The sequence below is a fragment of the Pleurodeles waltl genome, chromosome 5, assembly GCF_031143425.1.
Source record: "Pleurodeles waltl isolate 20211129_DDA chromosome 5, aPleWal1.hap1.20221129, whole genome shotgun sequence".
In the NCBI taxonomy this organism is placed as follows: domain Eukaryota; kingdom Metazoa; phylum Chordata; class Amphibia; order Caudata; family Salamandridae; genus Pleurodeles; species Pleurodeles waltl.
The window spans coordinates 747,511,380-747,531,131 of NC_090444.1; the positions used below are offsets into that span (position 1 = coordinate 747,511,380).

Consider the following 19,752-nt stretch of genomic DNA (forward strand, 5'->3'; position numbering starts at 1 on the left):
TCTGAAGAGCAGGAGGTCTTCGGTTTTGCGAAGGTTGGTGAGGATGGAGTTCCAGGTTTTGGGGGCGATGTAGGAGAAGGACCTGCCTCCTGTGGTGGTGCATTGGATGCAGGGGACTGTGGCTAGGGCAAGGTCGGCTGATTGGAGGTTGCGTGTAGGAGTGTGGAAGTTCACTCTTTCGTTGAGGTAGGTTAGGCCGGTGTTGTGGAGGGATTTATGAGCGTCAATGAGGATCTTGAATGTGATTCTCTTGTCTATGGGGAGCCAGTGAAGGGATTTGAGGTGTGGTGAGATATGTTCATAGCGGGGGAGGCCAAGGATGAGGCGTTCGGCTGTGTTCTGGATTCTCTGGAGTTTGCGTTTGAGTTTGAGTGTGGTGCCGGCATAGAGGGCGTTACCGTAGTCTAGTCGGCTGCTGATGAGTGCATGGGTGACTGTCTTTTTGGTCTCTGGGAGAATCCATTTGAAGGATTTTTTTTGAGTGCGGAGTGTGTGGAAGCAGGAGGAGGTTAGGGCATTGATTTGCTGTGTCATGGAGAGGGAGGGGTCTAGGATGATGCAGAGGTTGCGTGCGTGGTTTGCGGGGATGGGTGCGGGGCCTAGGGCGGTGGGCCACCAGAAGTCATCCCATGTGGTTATGTTGGGGCCGAAGATGATGATCTCGGTTTTGTTGTAGTTAAGCGTGAGGTGGTTAGTAGTCATCCAGTTGGCAGTGTCGAGGAGAGCAGTGTGTAGGTTGGTTTTGGCGGTGGTGGGGTTGCGGGTGAGGGAGAGGATGAGTTGGGTGTCATCTGTGTAGGAGAGGATAGTGATTCCATGTGCTCGGAGGATGTTGGCTAGGGGGATCATGTAGATGTTGAAGAGTGTGGGGCTGAGGGAGGACCCTTGGGGGACTCCGCAGATGATCTTGGAAGTGGTGGAGTGGAAAGGCGGGAGGCGGACTCTCTGGATCCGGTCGGTGAGGAAGGAGGTGAGCCAGTCTAAGGCTTTGTGGCGAATTCCTATGTTGTGGAGGCGTGTGCAAAGTGTGTGGTGGCAGACGGTGTCAAAGGCTGCGGAGAGGTCTAGGAGGATGAGTGCGAAGGTCTCGCCTTTGTCGACTTTGGTCCTGATGTCGTCAGTGCATGCGATGAGGGCGGTTTCCGTGCTGTGGTTCTTGCGGAACTCGGATTGTGGGGGGTCAAGAGTGTTGTTTGCTTCGAGGAAGTGGGATAGGTGGGCGTTGAATAGTTTCTCAGCAACCTTGGCGGGGAAACGGAGGAGGGAGATGGGCGATAGTTGGAGAGGCTCTCCGGGTCAGCTTTGTTTTTTTTTAGGAGAGCGGTGATTTCCGCGTGCTTCCAGGGGTCTGGGTAGGTGGAGGAGTCGAAAGAGGAATAGATTATGTCGCGGAGTATGGGGGCGATGGTTGGGCTGGCTTTGTCCAAAGACAGTAGCATGCAGGGAGTGGCAATCTGACTTGTGCAGTGAGGGTCAAATGCCAAGGGAGGAATGACACAGGTCCACCACCATTATGCACAAGAGAGGTCTGAGCACATTGGAGTTTAGCCACTGGCAGCAGTTTGGGAACAGGGTCGGCAAACATGACTCTGGTATAGATTGGGCACAAAGCCTTACTATAGGTCATGCTGGGCAATCAACTTGTGCTTCGCATGGCTAAATGCCATGTGCAGTAAGGGTAAATTTGCCTGCTACATGGTGCGTACACAGGATGCAGCCATTCCATACTATGAATAGTTAAAGACTGGGCGCAATGCACTGAAGATTAGCTACAAAAAGAGGGTTCAATAAACAATTCCATGTGGAATATGATAAAACTAACCCAGAAATTCACAGAAAAAAAGTGTTAAAGTTATGGTTGGATTTGGTTAAAACACCATAACGTATTAAAAAACACATGGCAGTACACTCCCAAAGGCCTGGCCAGAGGCTATGTGCCGAGTGGCGTTGGACACCTGTGGCAGAGTTGGCTGACTGCAGTGGGGCTATGTGCAGCCAAACCCCCTGCTGGGCAGAGTCAAAAGCTGTGTTAGGCAAGTGTGTTGGCCATCTGCAGCGGGGTTAGGTGCAGGGGCTGGCCAGAGGCCAATCCCTGTTACCAACCTCCAGCTGTGCACAGCCAAATGTGGCGTAAAGTGTGGAAACTGGTTGACTGTGAAGAAAAAAACTGAAATTCACCAAAAAAAACTACAAAAGTTAAAGTGACTTTACTGTGAGAGATAGTAATAAAAACTTTGCTGGTGCTAAGAAAACCCAGAGAAATTCACTGAAAAACTTACAGGTTATACTGATGTTAAAGTAAAGTATGGTAACAGGATCTTAGCTGTAAAAACAAATCTGGAAATGCAATGAAAAATAAAAAATCAGACTTGCATGCAGGGCTAATGCTATTTCCATGCTATGGACCAACATGTGTACATTCAGTAACTCCATGTTGTATATGACTATGGTGCCATCAGCGATGTCCTCAGTTATGTTATCTGTGATATCATCAATGATGGCATTTAACATGTCATGTGTGATGTAATATGTGAGGTCATAAGCAGTGCATGGAGGGGGGACTACTTATGCTCTAGTTATAGTTGGATCCATAAATGATAACTGGATAGTTTGGTGTTTTATGTTTATTTTTAAAACATCTGTCTTTTTGTATACTTTTCACTTTTGGCGACATTTTGCATCCTAGGATGGACAGATAGGAGGCAAACAAAAAACTGCATACCCAAAAGACTTAAGAAGGTAAACTAATTCATCCAAGATCATCTGAATTCTGCCTCATGATGCAGAAATTAAATTATAAATTATTTTATGCACTGGACTAGGCCAATTACTTAAGAATATTGCATTCTATGACCAATAGCAATTATTGTATTTATTATAGTTTTACCTGATAGTTATTATAATTGTAAGCCACTTCAATTTTTTCCTATAAATTTGTATATGGTTCTATACAGTATTTGTGAACCTTTAGAAGTGTTTATTTTAAGGAGCTTTTCACTCAGGTTCCATGAGCAAGCAGTGACTAAACTTACTTGACAAAGCCATTCTGCAAATTTCTTCCCAATGATGGTGATGGAGGTGGAGGTGGTAAATTGTGCACTGTGTTAATGTGGACGGTCAAGGTGATATTTTACATTTGCTCAAAAGGCTAATCTGTCTGGTGTTTTATTAGAGATCAACAGAACGTCTAAATGTCATTCATTTAAGAGGGAGCTTGGCTAAATGTCGGTGCCAAATCATTTTATAATAATTCTTTAATGTTTTTAATAGGAAAGGCAAGATGGCAATGGGTCTACAGTTGATTAGGTCACTAGGATTTATTTTCTATATTTCTTTCAAAGGCATGAATATTGTACTTCCAATTGACATTGTAGAATCCACCTGCAATTGATGAATCAATCACTTTGTGAATAAGAGGCCCTAAAGACTTTTGCCCAGGTATACATATTTTCACAGGGCTACTGCTTAGGGCTATAACTTAAGTAGAGGGCCTTTAACAACCACTACAGTCCTCTGCAGTGGGCTATAAAGCAATTATAATACATCTGTTGCGCTTAAAAGCCTGTTTTTTTTTGTTTTTTTACTTTCTTTGAAATTGGGCGCCTATAGGTCAGGCTTTTGCATATTAAGTCCAGATTGTTTAGCACTCTAAAATCCTGCATAAATGCCTACATATTTAAGAATGCCTGTGCCAATCACTTTGTTCATCCTACAAACATTTCTCACAGAATGCAGCAGATTTCTTTTTACCAGAGTCCTCCTTGTGATACTTTAGTACCACATAAAAAAATGCAGTGTGTTTGTTGTGACTGGACTTCCAGCTGTTGCTGTGTAGATGTAGCTACTTCTAAAGCATTTCGGACTGTCTAATTCTACTTAGCCAATGAAAGTTCTCATAGGAATGGATCACTGCATGCTATTGGATAAGCTAATATACTGAACCCAAACTGTGCACCTAAGCACTCTGGGGTCTAGGGGAGACTGAATGTAGCAGAATGGAACTGAAGCCAAATTTGGCTACACCAAAGAGTAGACAGCATAAAAACATGAACACCATGCTATGAGCCAGACCCAAAAAACCCCGAGTTATTTTAAGATGGTGGTTAATGCAGGTAAATGTATATGATTTTTAATTGTGCTGGGTGATGACTGTAATGATGTATCAAATAATGTTTTATATGTTATGGTGTGTCTGGTTGTTTAATAACTCCAAATTATTTTGCAAAAAGATATATTTGTCTCACAGAAGATGAGAACAAATGTTACCTATGTTGCTACCAAGCTCCAAGTCACAATTTCTTTTTATTGAACAGTTGCACATGAAAGCTTTTGTTTTATATAGATCTGGAGAATAGAAACAACGATTAATTGAGGGCGAATGATTGATAAATTTAAGATTAGATGGCTCAAGTACTTACTGTACAAAATTACTCTGTGTATTGGACTATATGTGACATGCTATGCCATGCATACTTTCTCCAGCAATAAGATTCAAATGGTGGAGGGGGAGTGGATAACCCCTGCTCATCAAATAAAGTCAGCTATGAACTAAACATTTTTAGAAAAGAAATGTAGTTTTTGGAAACAGGATACAACTTTGATGAAGATTACAGCATAGACTGGAGGCCAGTAGGTGATCCTAATGAAAGAGAAAATGTACTGTTGTAGAGGCATGTCACAGTGCAGTGTTTAAATATGTTGTCTTTTTTCTTTTCTGCTTTTTTCAGGAGACTTTATACATGACAGAAAAGAGTTCATAAAGGTAAGACTAAAAAGATTCAACATTATGGCAACTGTTTATTTCTTGCACATTTAATTTTTTTTTATAAGAGCATATAGTGAGTAAAACATGAATCATGACAAAACAAATACATACAGAAAATAGATCATTTCCAATGATCACATTGATTCATTATTATACAACTAATCATTTATAACAATATTAATCATTCAGTGTCTGTTGCTCATACCTGATTGCATTTAAAAAAATTATAAGATAAATAAATGAATAAAAAAATCAACTTTTTTAAACACAGTAATCGCATGGTTTAATAATAGTTTCTATGTTCAATAACGTACACTAAAATGAAACAAGAAAAAAATAAGTTCAACTTACCAGTTCCAAAACTGATTTCTTGCAAAAAATGTCTTTGGTTCATATGTATACAGCTTCAGAAGTATTTCAACAATATATAAAGAAAGGAATACCCATTCAGCATAAGAAATTAAAGGATTTCTTTCATCCAGAGCAATAAAAATGGCATTTACCAGAATAATAACATCATAGGCATATACAAAGGCCCTGAAACAAGAAAAATACAAGTGATTGCCTTGTGGCATACTGGAAGTAAAGCTGATTTAAACGCCACAAATAAGCAAATAATTAATACAGGGGAAACAATTACACATCAAATGAAAGGTTTTTAGACAATCACCATACATCAAATGTTACTTTGTCATAAACATGTCTTCCAAATGACCCATAGTGTAACACAGTTCATAAACTGACTGCATGGATTTATAATGATTATCTGGAAAACAGAAGATGGCACTTCTATAGAATGAGAAAAGGATTAAATGGAATGCTACCAAAAGACTAGCATTTTAAAATAATTGTGATGCAGTGTATCTCAGAAAGTAATATATAGAATAATGGTAAATAGACTGTGATGCGCGTAAGAGGAGGCATTTTTTCAGCCTACTCCTTTGAACAATTTTTCTGGCACCAGAGATGCACCAAAGTAAATACTGAAACTATGCAACTGATCATCTTCACAGGCTTTCTTTAAAGTAATTACATTTAATATAACAACACACAGAAAATTTCATTTTCAATATTTCCAAAATCTACAAAATCCAGTAGTCCAAAATCATCTACAGAACATGTACTTCTTTGGAAAATGGTAGGAAAGAGAAGGAATGGAACAGAAGGCAAGAAATTTCAATTTTAAAAGTTTACATATTTAAATGTGATTCTTAATTTTCAGTTGACAAAATACAGGTCTCAAATGTTTTTGCAAGTAACGTTGCATTGATTGGCACAGACTTGTATTTTGTAAGGCAAGTTTTCCAATGGGCTTGTAACAAGTTCATCTCATAAAATTATATGTATTTTTCAAATTTTCAGAATCCTTTTCTTTGAAATCATCAAGCTTTTAACAATCCTCATTTTCCAAACTGTCTATGTTGAATTACCCTACTAAAGATTATCAGCTTATCTTCCATTTTACAATCACATTTGCCAACAATACTGAGTCTGGTAAAAGTTTATTTAAAAAAATAGCTCTTCTGCCAACACATTACAAACATCTACTTTTTTCTTAAGCCTCACAGAAAAAAACACATATCCGCTGGAAAATATTACTCCGTTTTACATCAGGATCCATCTTCATTATTCTAGAATATAATTCTACCCAAATGTTAGTTCCAATCTCTTGGCTCCAATAAATTCTGAATTTTTATCAGTATATTATTATTAAAAACATACTCATTTGAGCAAATGTTGATAACATTTGCACTTTTTATGTAAGACTTTCCTTCCAAAGCTGTACTAAAATGTATCCTAAACTAATCATTCCAGAATCAAATACTTATAAACAGGGAACCATCTAGCCATGCCTAACCATCATACTCTCAAATAAGCAACCCAAATTCTTGCCTAAGTTAGCCATAGTTGGCCACCCTATTCTCTTTTCATGATTATCAATTTGAGAGTGTCCCGCTTGACTACAAAAAATCCTGTTTGACTGTATTCAGCTTCTGACTGGCTCTCTAGTCACCACCCCCAAACAGAGATAGCAGTGCCACTCTGTGTTACTGGGTAAGAGCACAGTGGTGGCTGTGTGGGCACTGAGAGTCATTGTGTATAAAAAAAAATTGTGTTAACACATTTTATTGTTATTTCCGTGTGCAATACATCAGGCTGAAATAGTACTTTGCTTACACTTCAAATAACACAATAGTCGACATATAGAATGGTAATAATAACTGGAAAACTCCCAGGTCCCCCCCACCCCCACTTCGGTAAATTTCTCATCATAAGGTTTACCCCCTCTCTCTGTCCTGTAGTGGTCTGATAATACATTGTGTTCCAGTCCTGCACCCTCCTCTTTCTATGAACCCCTGTATATCTTTGCTGTGTTGTCCTGGCTCTCATCTCTCCTTCCTTCACAATACCTCCCAGGACCGTGGTTGTCCCTCAAGTTCCGAGTTAGCCTATCCCGTCTCCCACCTTCCCCATATCTTCTCATATTTCCTGTCTTTGCCCCTATCTCTGTATATTTCCCTTTCAAGTATTCGACATCTATCCATGCCCTCCCACCACTCGTTATGACCTGCGTCCATCCCCCTGAGCCCCACCTTCTGACTATGTCCCTCTTTGCGATCATACAGCCTAGATTAATCAGTAGTTTTTGATACCTCGTGTGGTCGGTTTGGCCCCATACACTCAGAATCACTGTCTCCGGTGTCATTTCTATATTAGTCCCTGTTCCAGGGTCTCCCCTACGTCCTTCCAGAATCTAGCGATCCGGGGGTACCTCCATAATGTACGGTAGAATGTGGCCATGTCCCCACATCTCCGTAGACACCCTCCCTATCCTATAAAGCAAGGATCTTGTATAGTATACTCTGTGTAGTATTTTAATTTGTATTAGTTTGAACAATGCTGGAATGTCTACTTCAGCCGGGAACATTAGCGCCTCTGCCCAGTCTGCCTCCTACAGCTCCTTGCAGTCTCTTTTCCATCTCTTCCATAGATTGGATAGTGAGGGTCATAATTATGCCATAGGTCTGTGATATCAGTTTCCTTGGTATCTCGCCCTCCAGAAGGCTTACTTCCAAAGGGGCAGCTTCTTGTGTTTCCTCTTCTGCGGGGATACTATGTTTCAGGGCTGCCTGTAGGCGGGCGTAATGTAACCATTGTGTGTGCGACATTTGATATTCTGTTTTGAGGTGTGAAAGGGTACCACCCCATTTGTGTCCCCTAAGTCAGCTAGATATGTGATCCCAATGTTGGTTCAGCCTCTATATCCCGTTAAGGTATTTATCTTAGGTAATCTAGACCCTTCCCACAGAGGTGTCCTTGGGGTCAAACGTGTGACCCATCCCATTTCTCAAGTAAGTCTTTTCCATATTTGTATAACCATCTTTGTTCATGGTCTAAATGCAGAGTTCAATTTACCTCCGTATAGCCAGTGCATGTTACTATTTTTGTGCATCAGCTCCCTATCTCCTCGAAACCCTGGGTCCTCTCGTGGAGCAAAAGCCCAGTGATTTACTATGTTTAGTTGTGCTGCCTCGTAATACTTCCAGATATTTGGCAGGGCTATACCACCCTCGTATTTCGATCTTTGTTGTGTGTGCAATTTAATTCTGGGCTGCCCCCCTGATTAGAGAATCCACTTTGTGGAAGAATGTGTCTGGGATTGGGTAGGGGGAATTGTGTAGAATGTAGAGGAAGCGGGCGGGGTAAAGTCACCATCTTAAAAAATGCTGCCCTACACATCAATTAGATCAGGATGGATTGCCAATGTCTGATTTCAATTTTGAAACTCTGCAGTGGGGGGGATGTAAATTAGCTTTGTAGTGGAGGTGGAGATTGTCAGAGACCCAGATGCCTAGATATTTGAACTTCTCTAGCTCTACCCTAAGTGGCAGTGTCATTGTTTATTCTGTCTCCCATGTATCCACGGGAAATAGTAATGATTTACCCCAGTTTATTCCGAATCCTGATACCTCCCCAAAGGCCAGAAAAATATCTCCCAGGCAGCCAAATACAGTAAGATATTGTCTGCAAACAACCAGATCCGCTCTTCCTCACCACTATTAGTGGGCCATCCTCTGATCAATGGGTCCATTCTTATCCAATTGGCCAAGCCTTCAATCGCCAGTGCGAAAATCAACAACAACATTGGTCATCCCTGTCTGGTCCCTCTATGGAGGCCAAATTCTGGTGAGGTGTATCCGTTTACTCTCATTTTCTCGGTGGGCCTATTATGTAGTAGCTCAATCCATCTCCGGAATATCGGACCGAATCCCATTTTAGTCAGTATGCTGAACAGGTATCTCTATTCTACCGAATCAAATGACTTATTGGCATCTAGGGAGAGAATGGCTCTCCCTTTGGCCGAATTTGTTATCAAAACCAGATTATTTTGAAGCCTTCAGAGGATTCAAGGCAGTAGACTGGCCGGGTATAAACCCTGTTTGATGCGGTGTACTACTGTTGTCATTACCTTTTAAAATATGATCGCCAATGTCTTTGCAGTATTTTAGCATCAACATTTAACAACGAGATCGGGCGATAGGAGTCTCTGCGGACACTGGGCTTATTTGGCATAGGTAAAAGGATAATTTTCACTGTTCTCATGTCAAGAGGGAGTTCTCCGGTTTTAAAGGCTTGTTTTAAGGCCACATACAAATGTGGCATCAGCCCCTTACCAAGACTCTGAGAAAACTCAACAGGGAACCCATTGGGCCCTGGGGATTTCCCTCTCTGTAATTGCCCCATCGCTTCTATCATTTCTTCCTCTGTAACCTCCTCCTCTAATTCCACAATGTGCTGTGGGGAAAAATGCGCCAAGGGGCAGTCAGTTATAAAGCTATCTATTTCAGCCTCTGGGATGGTTATGCAGGATTTGTTAAAAACCTCCATTTGGGCTGCTAGTTCTCCCATTACCTCCTTGGGGTCCCTTATTAACTCCCCTTGAGCTGTCCGAATTTCTCTAATAAGGGCATCACTTTGTTCCTTCTTGCCCAACCATGCTAGTAGTTCACCTGCTTTATTCCCAGCCTCATATAGACATTTACTTTTTAATAGGTATTGTTGTCGTACTTTGTTTCGGGTCACTATATTGTATTCCTCCCTTTTTTGTATCATCTCCTTTTCAATGTCCTGTACCGGTTGTGTTGCGAATCTCTGCTCCAATGTTATAAGTTCGCTATCTAGTGTTAGTAATCTTTTCTGTCTTTGCTGTCTTTCCCCTTCCTCTCCCGCTACGATCACCCCTTTGATAGTAGCTATGAAGGCTTCCCACAGGGTTACCGGACTTTGCACCTACCCCTTGTTTTCAGTGAAGTATTGCTGTGTTTTGTGCCCTAGGTCTTCAACTACTTTCACGTTTTATAGTCGCCATGTTTGCATCTGCCACCCACTCCCTGGTGGTTGGTGTCCCAGAGATAACGCTATCTAGATTAAGGCATGACACTAATCCCCTGGCCAAATACTCCGCCTCTTTGATTCTCGGCAGCAAATCTGCAATGAGAAAGAAATAATCTAATCTGGAGTGAGTGTTGTGGGCGGCTGAATAGTATGAGTACCCTTTTTCGTGTCCATGTAGGAATCTCCACACATCACTCAGGCCCATTGCATGTGTGAACCCTCCAGATTTTCCTTAGTTGGACGTCCTTTCTCTGACTTATTAGCCCTATCTACTCCTGTATCCCTCACTAAATTGGAATCACCTCCCCTTTGTATTGATGCAAGTGGCGAGCTTGTAAGTATGGTGCCAATTTTTTGGAGCACCTTGCCCTGTGGTCCCGGGGTAAGAATACATTGACTAACAATACAGATATGTTTACGTACTTCACTAGTATTGCTTTGTAACAGCTGTATGGATCCACCCACATGAGGGTGGTGTGAAATGGGAGAGCTTTTTTAATAAGCACCATGGCCCCCCTGGATCCAGATGTAAACTTCGTATGTCCTACTATCTTGTATTTCCCCCTTTCTATGGCTTTATGTTGTGCATCCATGCAGTGGGTTTCTTGCAGGAATATTCTATCTGACTCATACCTAGAGAGAGCTTTGTGTACCGGGCTCTGTTTGAGATTATTCCCTGACCCATTCACATTCCACGTGAGGAGGGACAGTTTCTCGTTAACCATGGTAATAGTTTCAGCTAGAATAGTCTGTCCTTGTCTACAGGACTGTCCCCCCTTAAATTCCAATTACCTTTGTTCAGATGTCCAATGTCCCATCACACCTTTGATTGAACTGAACTGTTAACCTTCCCCCCAACTCTTCCCCCCACCTTACTGTGCTGTGATTGTAAAACTAACCCCCCCCCCCAATTCAGGACATGTCTTAGCCCGAACCCCCAAAAGGGGACCCTGGATCCCTGTTGCAAGTTTCTCTGAGGCGTAGACCAGTGCCATCATAGTTTGTATTTCAATGTTCATTGTTCGGTGTCTGCCATCCCACCTGAGAGGGGCGTAGAGGAAGGAAGGAGTCGAAGAGGGACGAGAGGCCGCAGTGACACACCTCCTCATCTACTCTCCGTCTGGTCCTGCTGAGCCATGTCTTTAGCACTGTTGATTAGGATTAGAGTTATCTGTTAGCCCAACAGGTCTGCAACTGTTCTGTACCGCTCCCTCCGGCGTCCAAAGCAAGTTTCTTCCATCGCCCACTCATTCGAATCCCGGTTGTCCCCCTGAGGTCCTGGAGCGCCTTCATCTGTGCAGCTATGATGTGTTCTTGTGTCGGGTCGGCGGCAGAATTCGCCCTCGCCCCCCTGCATTTCTTTTTACTCGTAGTACATGTCTTGGTGCCCCTCTCTCTGATTCAATTTCCGTGGCGAAGACCAAGCGTCTCTATCCATTCCCAGGCCTACTGAGGCGATATTAGGAATTGTGTCTTTTTCTCTTGTTCGATCCAAAGCTTAGCTGGATATAGCAGTGTGTATTTCATGTTATTGTGGAGGAAGACATTTTTGATTTCGGTAAATGCTGCCCTTTGTTTCTGCACCATGTTCGTATAGTCTGGGTAGATGTTTATCTCTTTTCCTTCAATTTTCCAGGGGCCCCTTTTCCTTGTCTCTTGGAGGATCACGTCTCTGAAGTTCATTAATTGCAGTATTACTGGTCTTGGGTATGTCCCCGATGGTGGAGGGGTCGCCAGGATCCTGTGGGCCCGCTCCACAGAGAAGAATTTGGTGGATGTTCCCCCCACAACCGCATCACTCAGCCATGTCTCTATGTAGCGTTCTAGTGATGGGACTTCCATCTTCTCAAGGACTCCCACCAAACGGATGTTGTGTTGTCGAGACCGACTTTCGGCATCCTCCACTTTAATTGCCAATGTTTTCAGTTCGTTGTTCATGAGTGCCAGTTTCTGCGTAAGTTCTTTCATCAGTGGGGCCGTCTCACCTAACGTGTCTTTTGTTGCTTTAACTCAGTCTTTTAACTTGTTGTGGTCGTCACGCTGGAGACCTACCTCCCTAGCAAGCGTTGCGATTTGATTCTCTAAAGCTGCCTTAGACTCTTGTATAGCTGCCAGAATAACTGTGGTGTGTTGCGTTAGTGCGTTGTCCCCTCCAGCCATCTCCCTGGGTGGCGGGGGCAGCTGGCATGTCCTTGCCAACCTGTTGTTTCCCCATGATCTCCTGGAAGGGGCATGAGTAGATGATCACCCTCTGGGCCTCCATTCCTGATGTCACACTTCCACGGCCCCCCAGTTGCTGCTGCCCGGTCTTGCATTTGAAGGCCAGCCGCTCGATTTGCCCCAAATGTGGCCTAGTTTAATCTTCCCCCACCTCACCGTTTATTTGTGTGGTTTCAACCGCAGTGTTTCAGACGTGCCATCTTACTGGGTCCACCTCTCTGTATGCGGTCTATATAGCTCCTCAGCAGGCCTCTCTTCTGAGATATCAGCCACCATTGTCACCTGGTCATTAGCATGTTGGTGACCCCGGTGATTTAGTAGGGTATTCCGCTGTGTAGAGTGCCATCTCTGAGTTGGCAGCCACCTGTGCTTCTATAGCTGTCCAGCTCGCCACTACCCCCGTTGTCTGCACCTCTTCTGTAGAACGCTGTGGGCCATTTCCCCGAATTGAAATCCAGTGCAGCTTCGCCTGTGGCTCGTCGTGGTGCTCCTCTTTCTGGTGCCCCGGGGTACATTGCATGACAGTTTTATCGTGTGAGCCTTGCAGTGTAAAAGGGCAGCATTCTCTTTCCCTCCAGCTTCAGGCTCCCCTCTTTAGCTGCTACCCTCTGGCTATCGAAGCGACCCCCATTCTCCATCCGGGAGGCTCCGCTTGTTTTATCTGGTAAAGCAGGTGTCGCAGGAGCTGCTGCCCTGGGCTCGTGTCCGCCTCAGCACGGCCTCCTGCGTGCCTCCGTGCCACCCGCTGATGCTTTCCTTTCTGCCGTGCGCCTGCGTCTCTGGCTGTGCTTCGGTTTCCCGCGGTCCTTGGTGGCTCAGGATCTTGCCTGTGTGGCCGAGTCAGCACCCCATTAAGGATATTTGCTCCTCCGTATGGGACTCGGCAGCAGGAGCTCCGGACTACACGTCTGACTCCATTGCTAGCTTGGCCACACCCCCATTGTGTATAATTTTGAAAACGCTGCTTAGGAGTTCTACCTGGGTCTCCTTCCCAGGTGCACCTACTATGGCTAGATCTGGTGGCCCAGCCCTTTTCTCTTAGATGCACATTGTGTGCCTGATGTGCAGGACCCAACATACATGAGAACCACAGAATGAGACATCATACCAGCCATCTCTTCTATATTGAGGAAAAGTTCTTCTTAACTCTGACATGAGGCCTCATCGGTCTCACAGCCTAGCTGACCACAGAATCCATTCTCAGCATGGAAGTGGGCAAGTTGGAGTTGGAGCCTTTGGATGGGGTTTAATTAGAAGAGTCGCTGTTGTCTCTTCCTCATGAGCAGAGCCACAGTTGGCCCACTGCAGCTACTAAATCAATGAGGGTAGACCTCTGCTTTAGATAGAGGCACCCACTGGACCTTCTTTCAAAGAAGGTTCCTATCTGTTGGGAGGATAGTTCTGGCTAAAATGGTATTCTGGCCTCACCTCCCTTATTATACATAATGGCTGTCTGACAGAGAAGATGCCCATCATGAATAATATTTGGCCATGGCTGTATCTGTGGTGTTTCTTGACAATACTTGCTGCAGACTTTCACCCCTTCAGATTGGTAGCAGTGACATACAATTGTAGGTGGGGGTGTCTGAAAAGGAAGAAGGTGAGTCAATCTGCCTGTGATTCCTCTTCTGGATCTAACGTCGGTCTGCTAAAATAGCATAAAGTATGGACGTATGTGTATGGACCATGGATTATCCTTGTTTCGGATTATCCATGTTGCTGAATTGTCTAATTGAGGAGTCCTGCATACATTCGCCAAAATTAGACAGAACTTTGCTATACCTGTTTTGTGAACAGACTTCCAACCAGTATAGTTGTGGACTGAAAATGGATTGTGGCAAAGTGGAAACCACCAGTCAAAAGTTAGCATTATTGGATCTGGATTCTGGGGGGAAAGTGTTCAAGCTGTCGTGCCAATTGATACTTACAATCCAGTGCCCTGCAATTAATCGTGTACTTGACTGATGGTTGGAAAACAGTTGAAGTGACTTCACAGATATGGAACGAGGCAGAATATTGATCATACTGCTACAGTGTTATGTAATGCACAGTTTAAAATTACTGGCATATAAAAACATGTATTTAACCTTGAGCTAGCTGCATAGAAAGTATATCTCAACATTTGAAGTTGGTTAACTCAGCTCCATGCATAGGATATGCCAAGGATGGTATATGTGTGTGTGTGTGTGTGTGTGTATATATCGAGAAAGGCGGAGACGCCGAAACGCGTTCCTGTTTGGTTATATTAAACCTTATTTAGCACATTCATGGAGTGCCGGTTGCCTTATTAAGGAATAAGGTGTTGTGTATATATATATATATATATATATATGCATATATATATATATATATATATACAGAAAATGTCACTTACCCAGTGTACATCTGTTCGTGGCATAAGACGCTGCAGATTCACATGCTGTGTATTATCCTGCCATCTAGTGTTGGGTTCGGAGTGTTACAAGTTGTTTTTCTTCGAAGAAGTCTTTTCGAGTCACGAGACCGAGGGACTCCTCCCTTTCGGCTCCATTGCGCATGGGCGTCGACTCCATCTTAGATTGTTTTCCCCGCAGAGGGTGAGGTAGGAGTTGTGTATATAGTAAAGGTGCCCATGCAATGGAGTAAGTATGTATGTACATAATGTGTATAAAATTAGTATGTATTTACAAATTTACAAATGTACAAGTTTTATCAACTTATAACGGCTACAGGCTCCTGGGGAGGCGGGAGGGCGCATGTGAAGTTGCAGCGCCTCATGGCACGAACAGATGTACACTGGGTAAGTGACATTTTCCGTTCTATGGCATGTGTAGCTGCAGATACACATGCTGTGCATAGACTAGTAAGCAGTTATCTCCCTAAAAGCGGTGGCTTAGCCTGTAGGAGTTGAAGTTGTCTGAAATAATGTTCGTAATACAGCCTGTCCTACTGTGGCTTGTTGTGTTGTTAACACATCTACACAGTAATGTTTTGTGAATGTATGAGGCGCAGACCATGTGGCTGCCTTACAGATTTCTGTCATAGGTATATTTCCTAGAAAGGCCATTGTGGCGCCTTTTTCCCTAGTGGAGTGCGCCTTTGGCGTAATAGGTAGATCTCTTTTTGCTTTAATATAGCAGGTCTGAATACATTTCACTATCCATCTGGCAATGCCTTGTTTGGATACTGGATTTCCTGTATGAGGTTTTTGGAAGGCTACAAACAATTGTTTTGTTTTGCGAAATTGTTTTGTTCTATCAGTGTAATACATTAGTGCTCTTTTAATGTCTAACGTATGTAAGGCTCTTTCAGCTACTGAGTCTGGTTGTGGAAAAAAGACTGGGAGTTCCCCTGTTTGGTTTAGGTGGAACGATGATATAACTTTTGGTAAGAATTTGGGATTTGTACGGAGAACCACTTTATGTTTATGTATTTGTATAAAGGGTTCTTGTATAGTAAATGCTTGTATTTCACTTACTCTTCTAAGAGATGTGATAGCTATTAGGAAGGCTACTTTCCAGGTTAAGTATTGCATCTCACAAGAGTGCATGGGTTCAAATGGTGGACCCATAAGTTGTGTTAATACAATATTGAGGTTCCACGCGAGGACTGGTGGTGTTCTCGGGGTGTGATTCTTTTTAAACCTTCCATAAATGCTTTGATGACTGGGATTCTAAAAAGTGATGTTGAATGTGTAATCTGCAGATAGGCAGATATTGCTGTGAGATGTATTTTAATAGAAGAAAATGCTAGTTTAGATTTTTGCAAGTGTAATAAGTAGCTTACAATGTTCTTTGTGGAAGCATGTAGTGGTTGAATTTGATTATTATGTCAGTAATAAACAAATCTTTTCCATTTGTTTGCGTAACGATGTCTTGTAGTAGGTTTTCTAGCTTGTTTAATGACTTCCATACATTCTTGTGTAAGGTCTAAATGTCCAAATTCTAAGACTTCAGGAGCCAGATTGCTAGATTTAGCGATGCTGGATTCAGGTGCCTGATCTGTTGTTTGTGTTGAGTTAACAGATCTGGTCTGTTTGGTAGTTTGATATGAGGTACTACTGACAGGTCTAGTAGTGTTGTGTACCACGGTTGGCGAGCCCAGGTTGGTGCTATTAGTATTAGTTTGAGTTTGTTTTGACTCAATTTGTTTACCAGATAAGGAAGGAGTGGGAGAGGGGGAAAGGCGTAAGCAAATATCCCTGACCAACTCATCCATAACGCATTGCCCTTAAACTGAGGGTGTGGATACCTGGACGCTAAGTTTTGGCATTTTGCATTTTCTTTTGTTGCGAATAGGTCTATTTCTGGTGTTCCCCAGCGTAGAAAGTAAGTTTGTAGTATCTGGGGATGGATCTCCCATTCGTGTGTTTGTTGGTGATCTCGACTGAGATTGTCGGCCAACTGGTTTTGAATGCCTGGGATGTACTGTGCTATAAGGTGAATGTGATTGTGAATCGCCCAATGCCAAATCTTTTGTGCTAAGAGACACAGTTGTGATGAGTGTGTCCCTCCTTGGTTGTTTAGGTAATACATTGTTATGTTGTCTGTTTTGACAAGAATGTGTTTGTGGGCTGTTAGTGGTTGAAATGCTTTCAATGCTAGAAACACTGCTAACAGTTCTAAATGATTTATGTGCAGTTGCTTTTGGTGAACGTCCCATTGTCCCTGTATACTGTGCTGGTTGAGGTGTGCTCCCCACCCCATCATGGAAGCATCTGTTGTGATCCCGTATTGAGGCACTGGGTCTTGGAATGGCCGCCCTTGGTTTAAATTTATTGGATTCCACCATTGAAGCGAGAAGTGTGTCTGGCGGTCTATCAACACTAGATCTTGAAGTTGACCCTGTGCTTGTGTCCACTGTGTTGCTAGGCACTGTTGTAAGAGCCGCATGTGTAGTCTTGCGTTTGGGACAATGGCTATGCATGAAGACATCATGCCTAGGAGTTTCATTACAAATCTCACTTGATTGGTTTGGGTACATGTTTAATATTACATTTTGGAAGGCTTGTACCCTTTGTGGACTTGGAGTGGCAATCCCCTTTTGTGTGTTGATTGTTGCTCCTAAGTATTGTTGTATTTGGCACGGTTGCAGATGTGATTTTTGGTAGTTTAGAGAGAACCCTAGTTTGTGTAGGGTTTCTATGACGTATTGTGTGTGTAGAAGACACTGTTGCTGAGTGCTGGTTTTTTAATTACTAATCGTCCAAGTAAGGGAATACGTGCATGTGCTGTCTCCTGATGTGAGCGGCTACTACTGCAAGGCATTTTGTGAATACCCTTGGGGCTGTTGTTATGCCGAATGGTAACACTTTGAATTGATAATGCACGCCTTGGATTGCAAACCTTAAGTATTTCCTGTGGGAAGGATGTATGGGTATGTGGAAATAAGCATCCTTGAGATCTAATGTTGACATGTAGTCCTGTTGTTTGAGCAAGGGAATCACGTCTTTAAGTGTCACCATGTGAAAGTGATCTGATTTGATGTAAAGATTCAGTGTTCTGTGGTCTAATATGGGTCTCAGTGTTTTGTCCTTCTTTGGAATTAGGAAATACAAGGAGTAGACACCTGTTCCTTTTTGATGGTTGGGTACTAGTTCTATTGCTTCTTTTTGTAACAGTGCTTGGACTTCTAGTTGTGACAGGTCTAAGTGTTGTTTGGACATATTGTGTGCTCTTGGAGGCACATCTGGTGGCAATTGTAGGAATTCTAAGCAATAACCATGTTGGATAATGGCTAGGACCCATGCGTCCGTAGTTATGTGTTCCCAGTAGTGGTAATATGCGGTAAGTCTCCCCCCCACTGGTGTTGCGTGGTGGGGGTTTGTGACATTGAAGTCATGGTTTGGTTTGTTGGGTTTTTGGGCTCTGGAATTTCCCTCTTGCTTGAGGGAACTGTCCACCCCTATATTGTCCTTGAAACCCTCCTCTCTGATACTGGCCCTGATATGTGGGTCTGACTTGTGAGGTGGAAGGCTCTGTGGTTTGGGCACGAACCCCCCTCTAAAGTGCGGCTTCCTAAAAGTGCCTCTACTCTGTGGGGAGTAGAGTGCGCCCATGGCTTTGGCCGTGTCTGTGTCTTTTTGCAGTTTTCTATTGCCGTATCCACCTCCGGCCCAAACAATTGTTGTTCGTTGAAAGGCATATTCAGCACAGCCTGCTGGATTTCTGGCTTAAATCTGGAGTTATGTAACCATGCATGTCTATGAATGGTTACTGCTGTGTTCACTGTCCTTGCCGCTGTGTCTGCTGAGTCCATAGTCGACCTTATTTGGTTGTTAGAGATCGTTTGGCCCTCCTCAACAACCTGTTGGGCACGTTTCTGGAACTCTTTGGGAAGGTGCTGAATGAGATGTTGCATTTCATGCCAATGTGCCCTGTCGAGCTTGAGAATTGGCAATTCGCCATTGATTGGCTGCCTGTGCTGCCACCCTCTTGCCTGCCGCATAGAATTTCTGACTTTCCTTGTCGGCGGGCGGTGGTGCATCTCCTGAGGTTTGGGAGTTTGCCCTTTTCTGGGCTGCTCCCACTATCACTAAATCAGGCGTTAATTCTTGTGTGATATATACAGGGTCAGTTGGGGGAGGTTAATATTTCTTCTCTACCCTAGGCGCGATGGCTCTGCCTTTTACTGGGCCCTGAAACACTTGTTTGGTGTGTTTTAACATGCCTGGCAGCATTGGCAAGCTTTGGTATTGGCTGTGAGTAGATGACAAGGTGTTGAACGAAAGGTCGTCGTCTATGGGCTCTGCATGCATTGCTACATTATGGAATGTAGCTGCCCTTGAAACCAGCTGCATGTATGAAGTGCTGTCCTCAGGTGGTGACAGCCTTGCCGGGTAGCAATCGGGACTATTGTCTGAGACCGGTGCATCATACAAGTCCCATGCATCCGGGTCATCTTGAGTCATCCCCGTGTGTGTTGGCGACTGCATCAATGGTGGGGTGGCTACCCGGGACAGATGTGGCGAATGTAATGGAGTTTGCTGTGGGGAGAACCTTGGTGGTGTTTTCTCTTTAGCCACTTTCGCTTTTGGCTGCATTTCAGTTTCTTGGAATGCGAGCTTGAGTTTGAGCTTTATTGGGGGAAGAGTTTGAATTTTCCCTGTGTCCTTTTGTATATGCAACCTCCTCTGGGTATGGTCTGGCTCTCCCATGTCCAGTTCTTGTTCAAATCTGTGTTCTTGTAATTATGTCGAAAGGCCGTGCTCTTCTGTATGGGAGCCTTGTTTCGGCTCCGAGGCTGCATGTTTCGGCACCGAAGAAACCTTTTTGACTTTTGGGGTGCCGAACTCTCGGTGCCGAGTTGCGTCGGAGCCGGTATCTCGACCGGAGTCGGATGTCTTCGGCTGGTGGGAGGCCTTTTTCGGTGCCGATGTTTGGTCACCGTGT

General features: G+C 43.6%; 1 protein-coding gene across 1 annotated transcript in view; it reads right to left on the reverse strand.

Annotated features, from left to right (window-relative positions):
* LOC138296005 (two pore calcium channel protein 1-like) overlaps window positions 1–19,752 on the reverse strand; it is a 538,306-nt gene that overhangs the window by 165,735 nt on the left and 352,819 nt on the right. Inside the window, exon 11 of the mRNA XM_069234709.1 lies at window positions 5,117–5,302. Within this exon, the coding sequence (XP_069090810.1) occupies window positions 5,117–5,302 (186 nt within the window). The remainder of the gene's footprint in view (window positions 1–5,116; window positions 5,303–19,752) is intronic.